Below are 16,182 nucleotides of genomic sequence, written 5' to 3' on the forward strand. Positions count from 1 at the left end.
AGCCCTTCCCTCATCAATCAACTTTGCCACTTCCTCAAAGAATTCTATTAAGTTCCTCAAAGAATTCTATTAATCTTGGACACTCTACTGCAGTAAAATTGGTGCACATGTCATTATGCGGCTGTTCAGATCTTATTTTTGGGTGCCTCAGTGAGGTGAACTGCCATTGCTGCACTGGATTACCTTTGTCAGCAGAAATCCAGCCAGTCTTCCTAGCCCTTGAAATATTGGTGATATTGTTGATTGATTGACATAAAATGAATGAATCATGGCAACTGCTAGGCAGTCAAGTGTATGACTCTGTAACTATAGTCACAGATTAGCTGCATATTCATGGACTTGGGACCCTTGTCTATTCATGAAGTTGGCAGCATTAGGGGTTTAGGGCTGATAGGGTATTGTGTGTGCCATCAATAATGATGTGCACTTTGAATGCAGCGAGATGGTAAAATGCAAGGTACTTGCAGGTTGTTGTGTTTTTCTTGAGGAAGTAAATGAATTGATTGACCAGGGTAAATAAGTTATTTGTGGCCAACATTTTGGAACTATGCACTGCAGGTTGGAGATTTGTCAGAAACCACCTGATAGTGCTAACCCGGGGGTGGCTACAGCGACTGAGAGAGCTGCCCTGTCTTGGAAGTATCTGACTGTCGTAGTGTACATAATTCAATGGTGGCCTCCTTCAGAAATTATTCTCTTTGCATGCAGGTGCTTTGAAACATGTCAAAGTACTGTTGTAAGGCCTCAAACGAAGATGGTTATCAAAGGCCTGATTCCAACTGAACACATAAGATACTAACAATCCTCCAAAACCTGAAAACTTCTCTTTCAGCAAAGCCTGCAAATACATAGGACCGCCATTATGTAGCACGCTACGAAATATCACTAGAAAAATGAACTAAGTTAGCAGGTGGAGTGCAACTTCAAGAAACTGACAGTCTCTTTTGCAACAAAGCAGTTGAACAGTGAAGAAAAAGTGAAATTGGCACAAAATTATACAACAGATACTGACATTAACTCCAAAACTCCAAAACATTTAGCTTCAAAACCATCAGTTCACTTTGACAGCAAAAATCCAAGATGAGGAAAGAAGCATCTCTTGTAATGTCTGTTTTATATGGGTAGTGAGCATCTGGAGCCTGTTTATGTACTCTAGCCATTTTATTAGGCATAGCTGTAATTTGTAGTTTCCAGGGCTTTAATGACAATGTACACAAGCTGTCAATTGCTCAAAGCACTTTTAAGACACCTTATCATGAGTTGTGTATCAGTCATGAAGCAGCCCTCAACATCCACAATAGGTTTATGATTGCTGAAGAGCATGTAGAGAAGAAAAATCCTATTTTGACATTGGAACTTTTTTATGACTTGTTAGCATGATGTCAAGGCCCTGTCTGCTGTCAAATGGATGTAAAAGATGCCATGGCACTTGTTGAACAAGAGCAGGGGAGTTCTCCCTGGTGTCCTGGCTAATATTTATCCCTCAACCAACACCATAAAAAATCAGATTATCTGGTCTTTATCACAATTTATCACTGTTTGTGGGACCTTGCTGCGTGGAAATTGCCTGCTGTGCTTCCTACATTACAACAGTGACTACACTTCAAAAGTACTTCATTGGCCGTAAAGCACTTTGAAACATCCTGAGGTCATGAAAGGCATTATATAAATGCAAGTCCTTTTTTCCTTAAAATTAGGAGTAGAACTTCTGGTATAATCTGTTAGGTATAATCTGTGATGCTAAATTTGAACATATCTACCTTTTTGAACAGGGATATTTTTAACCATTTATATTTTCAAATTCTGACAATTGGCTGTCTGATCAGTCTCTCATACTCCACACTCTGTAAAGTTCAGCTTATCCAAAGGCCTATCCCCGCTGATCTACATAGGCTCCCATTCCCCTGATACTTAAACTTTAGAATTCTCATCCTTGAATTTAAGTCACTTGGTGGCCTCGCTTCTCCCTATCTAACTTAGTCCAGTCCTGCAACCCTTCCAGTTGCTGTGCCCTGTTCTGCAATTTCCTTCCTTTGTCCACCATTGACAGCCATGCCCTCCGTTGCACTGGCACAATGCTCTCGAATTTCCTCCCTGGACCTTCTGCCTCATCACATCCCTCTCCTTTTTGAATAACCTTGGTCAAAGAGTTGGGTTTTAAAAAGTATTGTCACTGCTCCTCAATTTGTTACTCATTATGTGTCTGCGAAGAGCCTTGCGATATTTTTTCTTTGTTAATGTTGCTAGATAGATGCAAATTGTTGCTGTTACATAGATGCTATTTTAGACCTGGTAACGTGTGATGAGACAGGATTAATTAATGAGGCTGACAGTTTCCCTGGACCTGATGGCCTGCATCCTGGGGTCTTAAAAGAAGTGCCTGCATAGATAGTAGATGCATTAGAAAGCTTATGACGGTCACAAAAAACTTAATACTTTAGAAAGCCGAGAGGAGTATAGAAAGTGCAGGGGTGAAGTAAAAAAGGAAATTAGAAAAGCAAAGAGAGGACATGAAAAATTATTGGCAGGTAAAATCAAGGAAAACCCAAAGGTGTTTTATTAGTACATTAAGAGCAAGAGGATAACTAAGGAAAGGGTAGGGCCACTCAGAGATGTACAAGGGAACTTGTGCGTGGATCCAGAAGATGTGGGCAGGGTTCTTAATGAGTTTTTTTGTCTTTGTCTTCACAAAAGAGAGGGATGATACAAATATAGGAGTAAAAGAGGAGGAGTTCGAAATATTTGATACGATATGCATAATGAGAGAGGAAGTACCAGAGAGTCTGACATCCTTGAAAGTGGATAAATCGCCAGGGCTGGATGGATTGTATCCCAGGTTGTTAAAGGAAGCCAGGGAGGAAATAGCAGATGCGCTGAGGATCATCTTCAAATCCTCACTGGCTACGGGCGAGGTGCCGGAGGATTGGAAGTCTGCGAACATTGTACCATTATTTAAAAAGGGTGCGAGGGATAGGCCAAATAATTATAGGTCTGTCTGACCTTGGTGGTGGGTAAATTATTAGAATTAATTCTGAGAGACAGGATAAACTGCCACTTAGAAAGGCATGGATTAATCAGGGATAGTCAGAGTGGATTTGTTAAGGGAAGGTCATGTCTCACTAATTTGATTGAGTTTTTTGAGGAAGTAACAAGGAGGATTGATGAGGGTAGTGCAGTGGATGTGGTCTACATGGATTTTAGTAAGGCATTTGACAAGATCCCACATGGAAGACTAGTGGGAAAAATGAAAGCCCATGGGATACAGGGGAATATGGCAGGTTGGATCCAGAATTGGCTCAGTGACAGTAATCGACAGATGTTTTTGCAAATGGAAAGTGGTTTCCATTAGCGTTCCACAGGGCTCAGTGTCAGGTCCCTTGCTGTTTGTAGTGTACATTAATAATTTGGATTTAAATGTGGGAGGCATGATTGGGAAATTTGCTGATGACACAAAAGTTGGCCGTGTAGTTGATAGTGAAGAGGATAGCTGTAGACTCCAGAATGATGTCAATGATTTGATTGAGTGGGTGGAAATGTGGCAAATGGAATTCAGTCCATTTGGGGAGGGCAACAGAGCAAGGGAATACACAATAAACAGGAGGATATTGAGAGGGGTAGAAGAAGTGAGAGACCTTGGAGTGCATGTCCACAGGTCACTGAAGGTGGCAGGACAGATAGCTAGAGTGATGAAGAAGGCATATGGAATGCTTTCCTTTATTGGCCGAGGTATAGAATACAAAAGCAGGGATATAATGCTGGAACTGTATAAAACATTGGTTAGGCCACAGCTGGAATATTGCATACAGCTTTGGTCACCACATTACAGGAAGGACATAATTGCTCTGGAGAGAGTACAGAGGAATGCTGCCAAGATTGAAAGTTGCAGCTATGAGGAAAGATTGGACAGGGTAGAGTTTTTTTCCTCAGAACAAAGGAGGCTGAGGGGTGACTTAATTGAAGTGAACAGAATTATGAGGGGCCTAGCGAGAGTAGACAGGAAGAACATGTTTCCCCAAGCGAAGAGGTCAATTACCAGGGGCACAGATTTAAGGTGATTGGTAGAAGGATTAGAGGGGACATGAGGAAAAACATTTTCACCCAGAGAGTGGTGGGTGTCTGGAATTCACTGGGTGTCTGGTGGTGGAGGCATAAACCCTCAACTCTTTTAATGGGTACGTGGACATGCACCTGAAGTGCTGTAACCTGCAAGGCTACGGACCAGGTGCTGGAAGGTGGGATTAGATTGGGGGGCTAGTTTTTTTTTGGCCTGTGCAGACACAACAGCCTTCTGTGCCGTAATTTTTTTATGGTTCTATGATTCATTGGTTGTAATCTTCCAAAATTCCCTAGATTCTGGAAAAGTCCCAATGAATTGGAAAATTGCAAATGGATTGCCCCTATTAAAGAAAGGTGGGAGACAGTAAGCAAGCAATGATAGGCCAGTTAGCCTAACATTGTCATTGGGAAAATTTTGGAATCCATTATTAAGGAAGTAGTAGCAGGACATTTAGAAAATCCTAATACCACAAGCAAAGTTAACATGGTTTTATGAGAGGAAAATAGTGTTTTACAAATCTTTTAGAGTTTTTAAGATGTAACTAGTAGGGTAGTTAAAGGGGAACCAGTAGATGTCGTATACTTGGATTTCCAAAAGACCATTCGATAAGGTGCACATCAAAGGTTACTGCACAAGAGTTTATGGTTGGGGGTAATATAGTAACATAGATAGTGGACCAGCTAACTTAACAGGAAACTGAGTCGGGATAAATGGGTCATTTTCAGGTTGGCAAACTGTGACTAGTGGGGTGCCACAGGGATCAGTGGCTGGGACCTCAACTATTTACAATCTAATGGCTTGGATAAAGGGATCGAGTGTATTGTAGCCAAATTTGCTCATATGCTGAAGATCGTGGGATAGTTGCAAGTTGTGAGGAGGACACAGAGTCTGAAAAGTGATATAGATAGGTTAAGTGAGTGGGCAAAAATTAGGCAGATGAAGTATAATGTGGGAAAATGTGAGCTTACCCACTTTCGTAGGAAGAGTAGAAAAGCTTAATATTATTTAAATGGAGAGAGACTACAGAATGCTGCGGTATAGAGGAATCTGGGCGTCCTTGTTCATGAATGACAAAAAGTTAGCATGCACGTACAGCAAGTAACAGGGAAGGCAAATGGATTGTTGGCCTTTATTGCAAGGGGGATGGAGTATACAAATAGGGAAGTCTTGCTGCAGCTGTACAGGGTGCTGGTGAGCCCACCCTTGAGTGCTGCTACAATTTTGGCTTCCTTATTTAAGGAGGGACATATTTGCATTGGAGGCAATTCAGCGAAGGTTTACTTGGTTGATTTCTGGGATGAAGGGATTGCCTTATGAGGAAAGGTAAAACCGGTTGGGCCTATACTCATTGGAGTTTAGAAGAATGAGGGTTGAACTTATTGAAACATAGAAGATTCAGGATGAATGCTGAGAGGATGTTTCCCCTCGTGGGGGAATCTATAACTAGGGGGCACAGTTTCAGAATAAGGAGTCTCGTATTTAAGACAGATGAGGAGGAATTGCTTCCCTCAGATGGCCGCTAATCTTTGGAATGCTGTAACCCAGAAAGCAGTGGAAGGTTGGTTATTGAATATATTCAAGGCTGAGTTAGACAGATTTTTGATCTGCAAGGGAGTTGAATGTTATGGGGGGCAGGCAGGAAAGTGGAGTTGAGGCCGCAATCAGATAAGCCATGATCTTATTGAATGGCGGAGTCGGCTCAAGGGGCCAAATGGCCAGTCCTGCTCCTATTTTTATGTTATGTCTACAGCACAGAAACAAAGAACAGTACAGCACAGGAACAGGCCATTCGGCCCTCCAAGCCTGCGCCGATCTTGATGCCTGCCGAAACTAACACCTTCTGCACTTCCGGGGCCCATATCCCTCTATTCCCTTCCTATTCATATATTTGTCAAGATGTCTCTTAAACGTCGCTATCGTATCTGCTTCCACCACCTCCCCTGGCAGCAGGTTCCAGGCACTCACCACCCTCTGTGTAAAGAACTTGTCTCGCACATCCCCTCTAAACTTTGCCCCTCGCACCTTAAACCTATGTCCCCTAGTAACTGACTCTTCCACCCTGGGAAAAAGCTTCTGACTATCCACTCTGTCCATGCCACTCATAACTTTGTAAACCTCTATCATGTCGCCCCTCCACCTCCGTCATTCCAGTGAAAACAATCCAAGTTTATCCAACCTCTCCTCATAGCTAATGCCCTCCAGACCAGGCAACATCCTGGTAAACCTCCTCTGTACCCTCTCCAAAGCCTCCACGTCCTTCTGGTAGTGTGGCGACCAGAATTGGACGCAATATTCTAAGTGTGGCCTAACTAAGGTTCTGTACAGCTGCAACATGACTTGCCAATTTTTATACTCTATGCCCCGACCGATGAAGGCAAGCATGCCGTATGCCTTCTTGACTACCTTATCCACCTGTGTTGCCACTTTCAGTGACCTGTGGACCTGTACGCCCAGATCTCTCTGCCTGTCAATACTCCTAAGGGTTGTGCCATTTACTGTATACCTCCCACTTGCATTATACCTTCCAAAATGCATTACCTCACATTTGTCCGGATTAAACTCCATCTGCCATTTCACCGCCCAAGTCTCCAACCGATCTATATCCTGCCGTATCCTCTGACAATCCTCATCATTATCCGCAACTCCACCAACCTTTGTGTCGTCCGCAAACTTACTAATCAGACCAGCTACATTTTCCTCCAAATCATTTATATATACTACAAACAGCAAAGGTCCCAGCACTGATCCCTGCGGAACACCCATCCACTGTTACCCTCTGTCTTCTGTGACCGAGACAGTTCTGTATCCATCTTGCCAGCTCACCTCTGATCCCGTGTGACTTCACCTTTTGCACCAGTCTGCCATGCGGGACCTTGTCAAAGGCTTTACTAAAGTCCATATAGACAACATCCACCACCCTTCCCTCATCAATCATCCCAACTATGCTCTGCACAAAACCCTACAACTAACTCTATCAGGATATCTTTCTGTACCTTTCTCTCTTGTGTGTTTATCCAGCTTCCCCTTAAATGCATCTATGCTCTTCATCTCAACAACCACCTGTGGTTTGCAAGTTCTGCATTTATACCACTCTTTGGTTGTTTTAGAAGTTCTGCCTGAACTCTATTATATTTACTGATGACTATCTTATATTTCCCTAGTTTTGGTCTCCCCAACTAGTAGAATCATCTCAACATCTCACCCTATCAAAACCTTTCATAATCTTAAAGACCTCTATCACCCCTCATAGTTAGTTTTTCTAGAGAAAAGAGCCTGAGCCTGGTCAACCTGTTTAGTGTTAAGTGTATCCTTTCAGTTCTGGTGTCATTGTTGTCATTCCTTTTTGTATCTTCTCCAGTGCTCCATATCCTTTTTATAATATAGAGATCAGAACTGTGCACAGTACTCGCAAGTCTCTTGCAGGCATAATTTCTGCCAGAACTCCCCTTAATTGAATCAACAATTTTTTTTTCTGGCTTAGACAGGAACTCATAAACATAAAAGTCAGTTTGGCTCCCTATATACATTGTGCACTTTATGTCGAGTACCTGATATAGTCCTTGCAAAAAATATAGTTTTGATGTATGTGTTACCATAATGTACTGTCAATTTTGTATGTACTTTAACCTTGTTATTACAAATATAAACCATTCAAGATAACCAGGTTGTCTTAGAAAATCTCCTTTATTCAAGTTTGGCCTTCTCTGCTGTGTAGAATTTAACTACTGCCTAGAACTGGGTGTGCTGGGAGTCTTTTCTCAATTAACTGGAATTAAAATAATGAGGTTCCACTGTATTCTGGCTCTGTTTTTAATAACCATTCAAAATTCATTTTACCAATTACTTTTAATGTATTGCATACTTGTGTTTATAGGTAGCTACTATAGCAGAAACAGACGAGTCTGGAGATTCCGCTGAGGTGGTGACAGACTCTCAAAAACGGAGAGAAATCCTATCTAGACGACCTTCTTACAGGTATGATTTTAAAAATTTGAGAAAAATCCACACATTGCATATTTTTCTTCTTCACAGAGTTAATGATGGCCTCTGGCTGGATCAGATCTTAACAACTTGTCATTGTAGTATGTAATTATAGCATATTAATTATATGTTGGACCCAAAGAAACTTGGTTTATTTCTTCTCTAACTGATCTAAAATTTCTCTTCATTTTGAGAAAATATATTTATACAACTTTATATAAGAAATAGCAGTAGATCATACAGCCTGTGGAGCCCAGTATGATCATGGCTGATTTTGGGCTTCAACTCCACTTTCCTGCCTGCTCCCCATACCCCTTGATTCCCTGAGAGATCAAAAATCTGTCTATCCTAGCCTTAAATATACTCAACAATGGTGTATCCACTACCCTCTGGGGTAGAGAATTCCAAAGATTCACAACCCTTTTAGTGAAGACGTTTCTCCTTATCTCAGTCCTAAGTGATTGGTCCTTTATCCTGAGACTCTGTGTCTGCCCTGTCAAGCCCCTTTAGAATCTTGTAAATTTCAGTGAGATCGGCTCTGATTCTAGACCCAATTTACTCAGCCTTTCATCAAAGGACAACCTTCTCATCCCAGGGACCAATCTGGTAAACCTTCAATGTACTGCCTCCACTGCAAGTATATCCTTCCTTAAATATGGAGACCAAAACTACACTCAGTATTCCGGGTGTCGCCCTGTACGATTGTAGCAAGTGTTCCTTATTCTTGTACTCTAAATCCCTTGCAATAATAACATGCCAGTTGTCTTCGTAATTGCTTCCTGTACCTGCATGCTAACTTTGTGTTCCTTGTATGAGCACACCCAAGTGTCTCTGAGCATCACCCATTTCACGCCTTTTAAAAAATATTCTGCTCATCTGTTCAACGGCCAAAGTGAATAACCTCCCACTTTCCCACATTACACTCCATCTGCCACCTTGTTGCCCACTCAGTTAACCTGAGTTAATCTCTTCACAGCCTCTCTGTGCTCTCCTCACAACTTGCATTTCCACCAACCTTTGTATTGTCAGCAAACTGAGATACATTTCTCTCTGCCTCTTCGTCTAAGTCATTCATATAGATTGTAAATAGCTGAGGCCCCGGCACTGATCCTTGCGGCGCTCCACTAGTTACAGCCTGTCAACTTGAAAATGCCCCATTTATGCCTACTCTTTGCTTCCTGCCTGTTAACCAATCTTCTATTCATGCTAATATATTACCCCAATTCCATGAGTCCTTGTCTTCCCTATTAACATTTCGTGTGTGACCTTATCAATTGCCTTTTGGAAGTCCAAGTATATTATATTTAATGGTTCCCCTTTATCTACCCTACTAGTTACATCCTCAAAAAATCCTAATAAATTTTTCAAACGCTATTTTCCTTTTGTAAAACCATGTTGACTTTGCCTGATTATACTATGATGTCCGAAGTGCATTGTTAAGACTTCCTTCATTATAAATTCCAGCACTTTCCTGACGACTGATGTCAGGCTAATTGGCCTGTAGTTCCCTGGTTTCTGTCTCCCTTTCTTGAATAGCATTGTTAAATTTGCTAACTTCCAATCAAGAATTAAAACTGTTTTTTTGGAAAAACAGAGTAAATGTAAAAATGGAATCTTTGCAATACTATACGGTCAGCTTATATATTCATTGAGGGAAGGTTATAGATTTGTTCCTAATACTAAATTGCTGACTCGAACAACAATTTGTATTTATTCAGCACCTTTAATGTAGTAAAATGTCCCAGGGCAGTTCATAGGAGGATTATCAGACTAGATGTGACATCAAGCCATATGAGATATGAGGATAGGTGACCAAAAGCTTGGTTAAAGAACTGGGTTTAAAGGAGCTTCTTAAAGGGGGAGAGAGAGGTAGAGAGGTTTAGAGAGAGAATTCCAGAGCTTCCAGGCAGTTGAAGGCACAACCCGTCAATGGTGGAGTGATTTTAAACTGAAGATGAACAAGAAGTCAGTATTGAAAGATCTCGGAGGGTTGTAGAGCTGGAAGAGGTTACAGAGGTGGAGAAGGACAAGGCCATTGGAGGGATTTGAAAACAAGGATGAGAATTTTAAAATTGCCTGCGAGCCAATTTAGGCCAGTGACAGGGAAGTTATCGAGGTTTGTATCGGCCTGGGGTGATGCAGATGATAAATAGGAAGGGGCCAAGTATAGATCCTTGGGGGACTGCAGAGGTAACGATGCAGGAGCAGCAAGAGAAGCCATTGCAGGTCATAAACTGATAGTCCACTGGAATCTTTAAATTGTACACTACGATTCATAGATTACAGCAAAACATGTAGCTGCAATTTGTCAAAGAATGTGAATTGCATTTTGAAGAGAGTTTTAGTGTTCCATAATTCACACTGGTAACTGTTGCATGGTGTTGTATCACTTGAGTATGAAATGAATTTTCTATTTGTTTCCACTTTGATTTTCTCATTGTTTCTCTCTGGATCAATTGTTCTACATTTTCATGATCTTCTAGCTTGGGATGTAAAGCTTAGACAGCTTCCTGGTGTAGATATGTGGATGAGGGTTTCAACAGCAGATCAGGTGAGGCAGGAGGGAAGTTAGGCCATGTTATTTAAGTGGAAATAGGCAGTCTTGATAGTGCAGGAATTGAAAGAGAAGACATTGCAGGTGATTCTCTGGCTACCAGTAGATACATATGAAGGATCCAGGTGAGTTCAGTCCCATCCAGCTAGATAATGGTGGAGAGAAATCCAATTGGAGGTTGGAGATTTGGTAGTAGTTTGCAAGGATGGAGGGGTCAAGGACTGGTTTCTTGAGGAGAGGGGTGATTGCAGTAGAATTAAAGAAGAAAAGGACAGTATCCGAAGAGAGAGAACCGTTATTGTCAGTTAACACGAGAGCCAGGAAGCAAATAAATACAAATGCTGGAAATACTCCGCAGGTCTGGCAGCATCTGTGGAGAGAGAAGCAGAGTTAACGTTTCAGGTCAGTGAAACCTTCTTCAGAACTGACAAATATTAGAAATGTAAAAGATTTTAAGCAAGTAAAGTGGTGGGGGGGGGGGGGGGGGGGCGGGTGGGTGGTGGTGGTGAAGCAAGAGATAACAAAGGAGAAGGTGTTGATAGCACAAGGTCACAGAGAATAACCGACCAGAAGGTCATGGAACAAAGGCAAATGGTATGTTAATGGTGTGCTGAAAGACAAAGTGTTAGTACAGAGAGGGTGTGAATAGACTGTACAGCACAAAGCACTCTAAGCACAAACATTTAAAAAAAAAACAGAAACAATGGATAGGCACAGTAGAAAAAAACTAAACACACTAAAAAACCTAAAATAAAATAACCAAATAAGAAAGAAAAAAGTAAAAATAAAAAAATAACTAAACATAAAAAGGGGGGGGGGGCCCATCATGCTCTGAAATTATTGAATTCAGTATTCAGTCCGGCAGGCTGTAGCGTGCCAGGAAGCAAAGTTGGGTGGTCAGCAGTTTAATGGGGATAGGGTCGAGGGAGCAGGTGGTGGGTCCCATGAACAAGATGAGCTCAGAGAGGGAATGAGGGGAGGTAGGAGACAAACTGGAGAAAAATGCAACTTCAGGGAAAGGGGGAACCCGAGATGAAGTTTGGCCCAGATGAAGGCTAAAGGTTACTGTTGGGATTTTGAAAGTGCAGTTTGTTCTGATGCACATATTTCTGTTACGACCAGGTGAGGTCATGTGTCTAGGGGTCTGTTACTATCTTCACCTGGTCTTGTTGTAACAGGGTTTGATTTTAAACACACTGTGTTTTGAGCTCCCATCTTTGTGAATCCTTGTTCACAGTTTTCCAATTATAAGACAAAGAAACCAATTCACACAGGCTTTCTCAGGTTTAAAGAAGAAAGATGAAATTCTTTTAAAACTTAAACTCTAATACGGTTCACGCTTACGGATATATCAGGCGCCCATACTAGCATGCACATGCGATACATACATGTAAATAGGGACAGAATAGAGAAGAAAAGATAAGGTGGAACAGTTTGAGGCAATATCTTGTTATGGTGCTTTGAGCTCACTGTAGTCCTTTTGTAAGTAGTCTTGCTTTTCGTTGGGGCCCAGTAGTCGTCTTAAAACCTGTTTCACATAGGAAACCTTTCTCTCTTTGAGTTTCACATATGTTCACAAGATTTAGTTCTGTGGGAAGGAGATGGAAGCAGTTAGGCGAGAGATCTTCTTGCTTCCGTTCCAGGAGAGATCTTTACTCCATGAGCACATGGCTTTGTCACTTCAAATCCTTTGTTGGAAGTTCAAATTCCCTGCAACAGCCAGTTAGTCTTATGACTAAAACTGGTCTGACCATTTCTTCTGTGTATTGGGGAAGCAATGATTGGGTCCCCATTGCTCCTGAATAGTGGGGGCAAGGGGTCAAATTTGGGAAGATATGGTCAATCAAGGAGTAGTGACAAGGCAAGAGAGAAAGGTATTAATATGGGAAATGATAAACAGACTGTGACAAGAAGGGACAGAGCATACAAATTTAAGAGTAAATCAACAGATAAGGCTAGAGGTTACAAAAATAATAAAAGGAGACAACTAAAGGCGCTGTATCTGAATGCAGGTAGCATTCGAAACAAAACAGATGAATTGAGAGCGCAAATAGAAATAAATAAGTACGATCTGATAGCCATTACAGAGACATGGCTGCAGGACGACTTAGATTGGGACCTGAATATTGAAAGATACATGGCATTTAGGAAGGACAGGAATCTAGGAAAAGGTGGAGGGGTAGCTCTGTTAATTAATGATGGTATTAGCGCCATAGAGAGGGATGAGCTAAGTTCAAGACACCAGGATGTAGATGCAGTTGGGGTAGCGATGAGAAATCATAAAGGCAAGAAGTCACTTGTGGGAGTGCAGGCCACCTAACATTAACCACACTGTGGGACGGGGTATAAAGGAAGAAATAATGGCAGCTTGTCAGAAAGGTACAGCGATAATTATGGGGGATTTTAACCTACATATAGACTGGAAAAAGCAGATGGGCAGAGGCAGCCTAGATGAGGAGGACATAGAATGTTTTCGGGATAATTTCTTGGAACAATATGTTCTGGAGCCAACCAGAGAGCAGGCGTAACTAGATCTGGTATTGTGCAATGTGATGGGAATAATTAATAACCTCATAGTTAAGGCGCCCCTAGGTACCAGCGATCATAATATGATTGAATTTTACATTCAGTTTGAGGGAGAGAAATCTAGTATTTGGTCCAAGACTAGTATTTTAAAATTAAATAAGGGCAATTATGAGGGCATGAAAGCAGAGCTAGCTAAAGTGAACTGGCAAATCCGGTTAAGGGATAGGTCAATAGAGATGCAGTGGCAGATATTTAAGGGAATATTTCAGAATACATAGAATAGATACATTTCAACGAGAAAGAAAAATTCCAAGGGTGGAACCCGCCATCCGTGGTTAACTAAAACAGTTAAAGATAGTATCAAATTTAAAGAAAAAGCCTATAATTGCGCAAAGCTGGGAGGCAGGTCAGAAGATTGGATAGAATATAAAAAAAGCAAAGAATGACTAAATGATCGATAAGGAAGGTAAAATTAGAGTACGAGAAAAAGCTAGCTAGAAATATAAAGACAGATAGTAAGAGTTTCTATAGATATTTTAAAAAAGAAAGAGTTAACAAAATGAGCGTTGGTCCTATTAAAAGTGAGCCTGGGGAATTAATCATAGATAGTAAGGAGATGGCAGATGAATTGAACATATATTTTTCATCGGCCTTCACTATTGAGTGAATTTTACAAGTAACATCCCAGTATTAGCTGTAAGTCAGGAAATGGAATGGAGGGAGGAACTCAAAATTACAATCACCAGGGAAGTACTACTGAACAAATTGTTGGAGCTACGGGCTGACAAGTCCCTGGGTCCTGATAGACTTCATCCTATGGTGGCTAGTGAGATAGTTGATGCGTTAGTTTTAATTTTCCATAATTCCCTCGATTCGGGGAAGGTTCTTTTAGATTGGAAAATAGCGAATGTAACTCCTTTATTCAAAAAGGGAGGGAGACAGAAAGCAGGAAACTACAGGCAGTTAGATTTTCATCTGTCATAGGGAAAATGTTAGAAGCTTTTATTAAAGATGTTATGGCAGGGCATTTAAAAAAGTTCAAGGTAATCAGGCAGAGTCAACATGGTTTTGTGAAAGGGTAATCATGTTTAACCAATTTATTGGAGTTCTTTGAGGGAGTTACATGTACTGTGGATAAAGGGGAGCCAGTGGCTATATTATACTTAGATTTCCAGAAGGCATTTGATAAGGTGCCACATCAAAAGTTATTGCAGAAAATAAAAGCTTATGGTGTAGAGGGTAATATATTGGCATGGGTAGAAAATTGGCTAGCTAACAGGAAACAGAGAGTAGGCATAAATGGGTCGTTTTCTGGTTGGCAAGAGTGGTGTGCCACAGGGATCTGTGCTGGGGCCTCAACTTTCTACAATTTATATAAATGACTTAGATGAAGGGACTGAAGGTGTGGTTGCTAAATTTGCTGATGACACAAAGATGGGTAGGAAAGTAAGTTGTGAAGAGAACATAAGGAGGCTACAAAGGGATTTAGATAGGTTAAGTGAATGGGCAAAGACCTGGCAAATGGAGTATAATGCGGGAAAGTGTGAAATTGTCCATTTTGGCAGGAAGAATAAAAAAGAAGCATATTATCTAAATGGTGAGAGATTGCAGAGCTCTGAGATGCAGAGGGATCTGGGTGTCCTAGAGCATGAATTGCAAAAGGTTAGTATGCAGGTACAGAACGTAATTAGGAAAGCTAATAAAATGTACAGTACTGGTCTTCTTATTTAAGGAAGGATATAAATGCGTTGGAGGCAGTACAGAAAAGGTTTACTGGACTAATACCTGGAATGGGTGGGTTGTCTTATGAGGAAAGATTGGACAGGCTAGGCTTGTATCTGCTGGAATTTAGAAGAGTAAGAGTCGACTTGATTGAAACATATAAGATCCTGAGGGGTCTTGACAGGGTGGATGTGGAAAGCATGTTTCCCCTTGTGGGAGAATCTCGAACTAGGGGCCACTGTTTAAAAATAAAGGGTCGCCCATTTAAGACAGTGATAAGGAGAAATTTTTTCTCTCAGAGGGTCGTGAGTCTTTGGAATTCTCTTCCTCAAAAGGCAGTGGAAGCAGAGTCTTTGAATATTTTTAAGGCAGAGGTAGATAGATTCTTGATAAGCAAGGGGCTGGAAGGTTATCGGGTGTAGGTGCAAATGTGGAGTAATCAGTTCAGCCTTGAACCTATTGAATGGCAGAGCAGGCTCAAGCGGTCAAGTGGCCTACTCCTGTTCCAAATTCGTATGTTCGTATTTTCCAACACTGCTAGTACTATGCAAATGTCCTTCCAGTCAGGGCTTGCAATTTTAAGTTTTAATGTTCATGTGGCGAAATAATGTGTGCCTCAGTCTTGGTAGGTGGGGGGTTTGCTTGACACCTCCACACTCGGGAATGAAATGCGATTTGAAGAAAACGGCACATTTCATTACAGAGTTTGAGAGAAATATTTTAAATGGTCTGTTCTGGGTGCCAGGGCTGTTTTAATTTTCTGTTTTTTTTTCCCCTTCGGAGAGTTAGTGGGGTGGAGTGGGGGGATGGGGTGTGGCGGGTCTGTCTTCAACTCCCTGATTCCTGCAAAAACTTTTGACTTCAGGGGATGGGTGGTTCCTCTGACTGTGGGGCAGGAGTCTTTGTTACTCTCCCATTTGTTCTCTGGGACACTCCTACCTGCAGGTATTTGTGCAGACTTGAGTGCATTCTCCTGTGGCACTTCGGCTAGGTGAGGCATCATCCTTACTGTTTCTCTGGCCCCCTTGAGGTCTCTCTTTGTCTCTGCAGGTTCCTGTAAATGCTGTTAGCAACTCTGGTGGGGTGCTTCTAGAGAGTGCATTCACATAGAAGGATGTGGGGTCTAACTTTTCATATTTTTCTGGTTGACCAGACAGTAGGGGTTTTCATTCGGGATCCTTCCCGGACTTCTTCATCCAGCCCTTTTGGTCACTTTTTTCCCTTTTTCTTTCTAAACTTTTGCAAGCCACGTGCCTGCCGGCCCCCTTTTGTTATCGGCGGGGGTCCCTTACAGTTCACCAGCCCTCTGCTGGAGGGTCCTCTTAACACCGGTACAGGACGT

At 41.7% G+C, this 16,182-nt stretch overlaps 1 protein-coding gene across 7 annotated transcripts in view; it reads left to right on the top strand.

Annotated features, from left to right (window-relative positions):
• LOC137349254 (cAMP-responsive element modulator-like) overlaps positions 1 to 16,182 on the top strand; it is a 160,641-nt gene that overhangs the window by 46,358 nt on the left and 98,101 nt on the right. For all 7 annotated transcript variants that reach the window (XM_068014806.1, XM_068014781.1, XM_068014766.1 and 4 more), the window contains one exon: positions 7,932 to 8,032. In XM_068014806.1, the coding sequence (XP_067870907.1) occupies positions 7,932 to 8,032 (101 nt within the window). The remainder of the gene's footprint in view (positions 1 to 7,931; positions 8,033 to 16,182) is intronic.

This window comes from Heterodontus francisci, chromosome 2 (genome assembly GCF_036365525.1).
Source record: "Heterodontus francisci isolate sHetFra1 chromosome 2, sHetFra1.hap1, whole genome shotgun sequence".
Lineage (NCBI taxonomy): Eukaryota > Metazoa > Chordata > Chondrichthyes > Heterodontiformes > Heterodontidae > Heterodontus > Heterodontus francisci.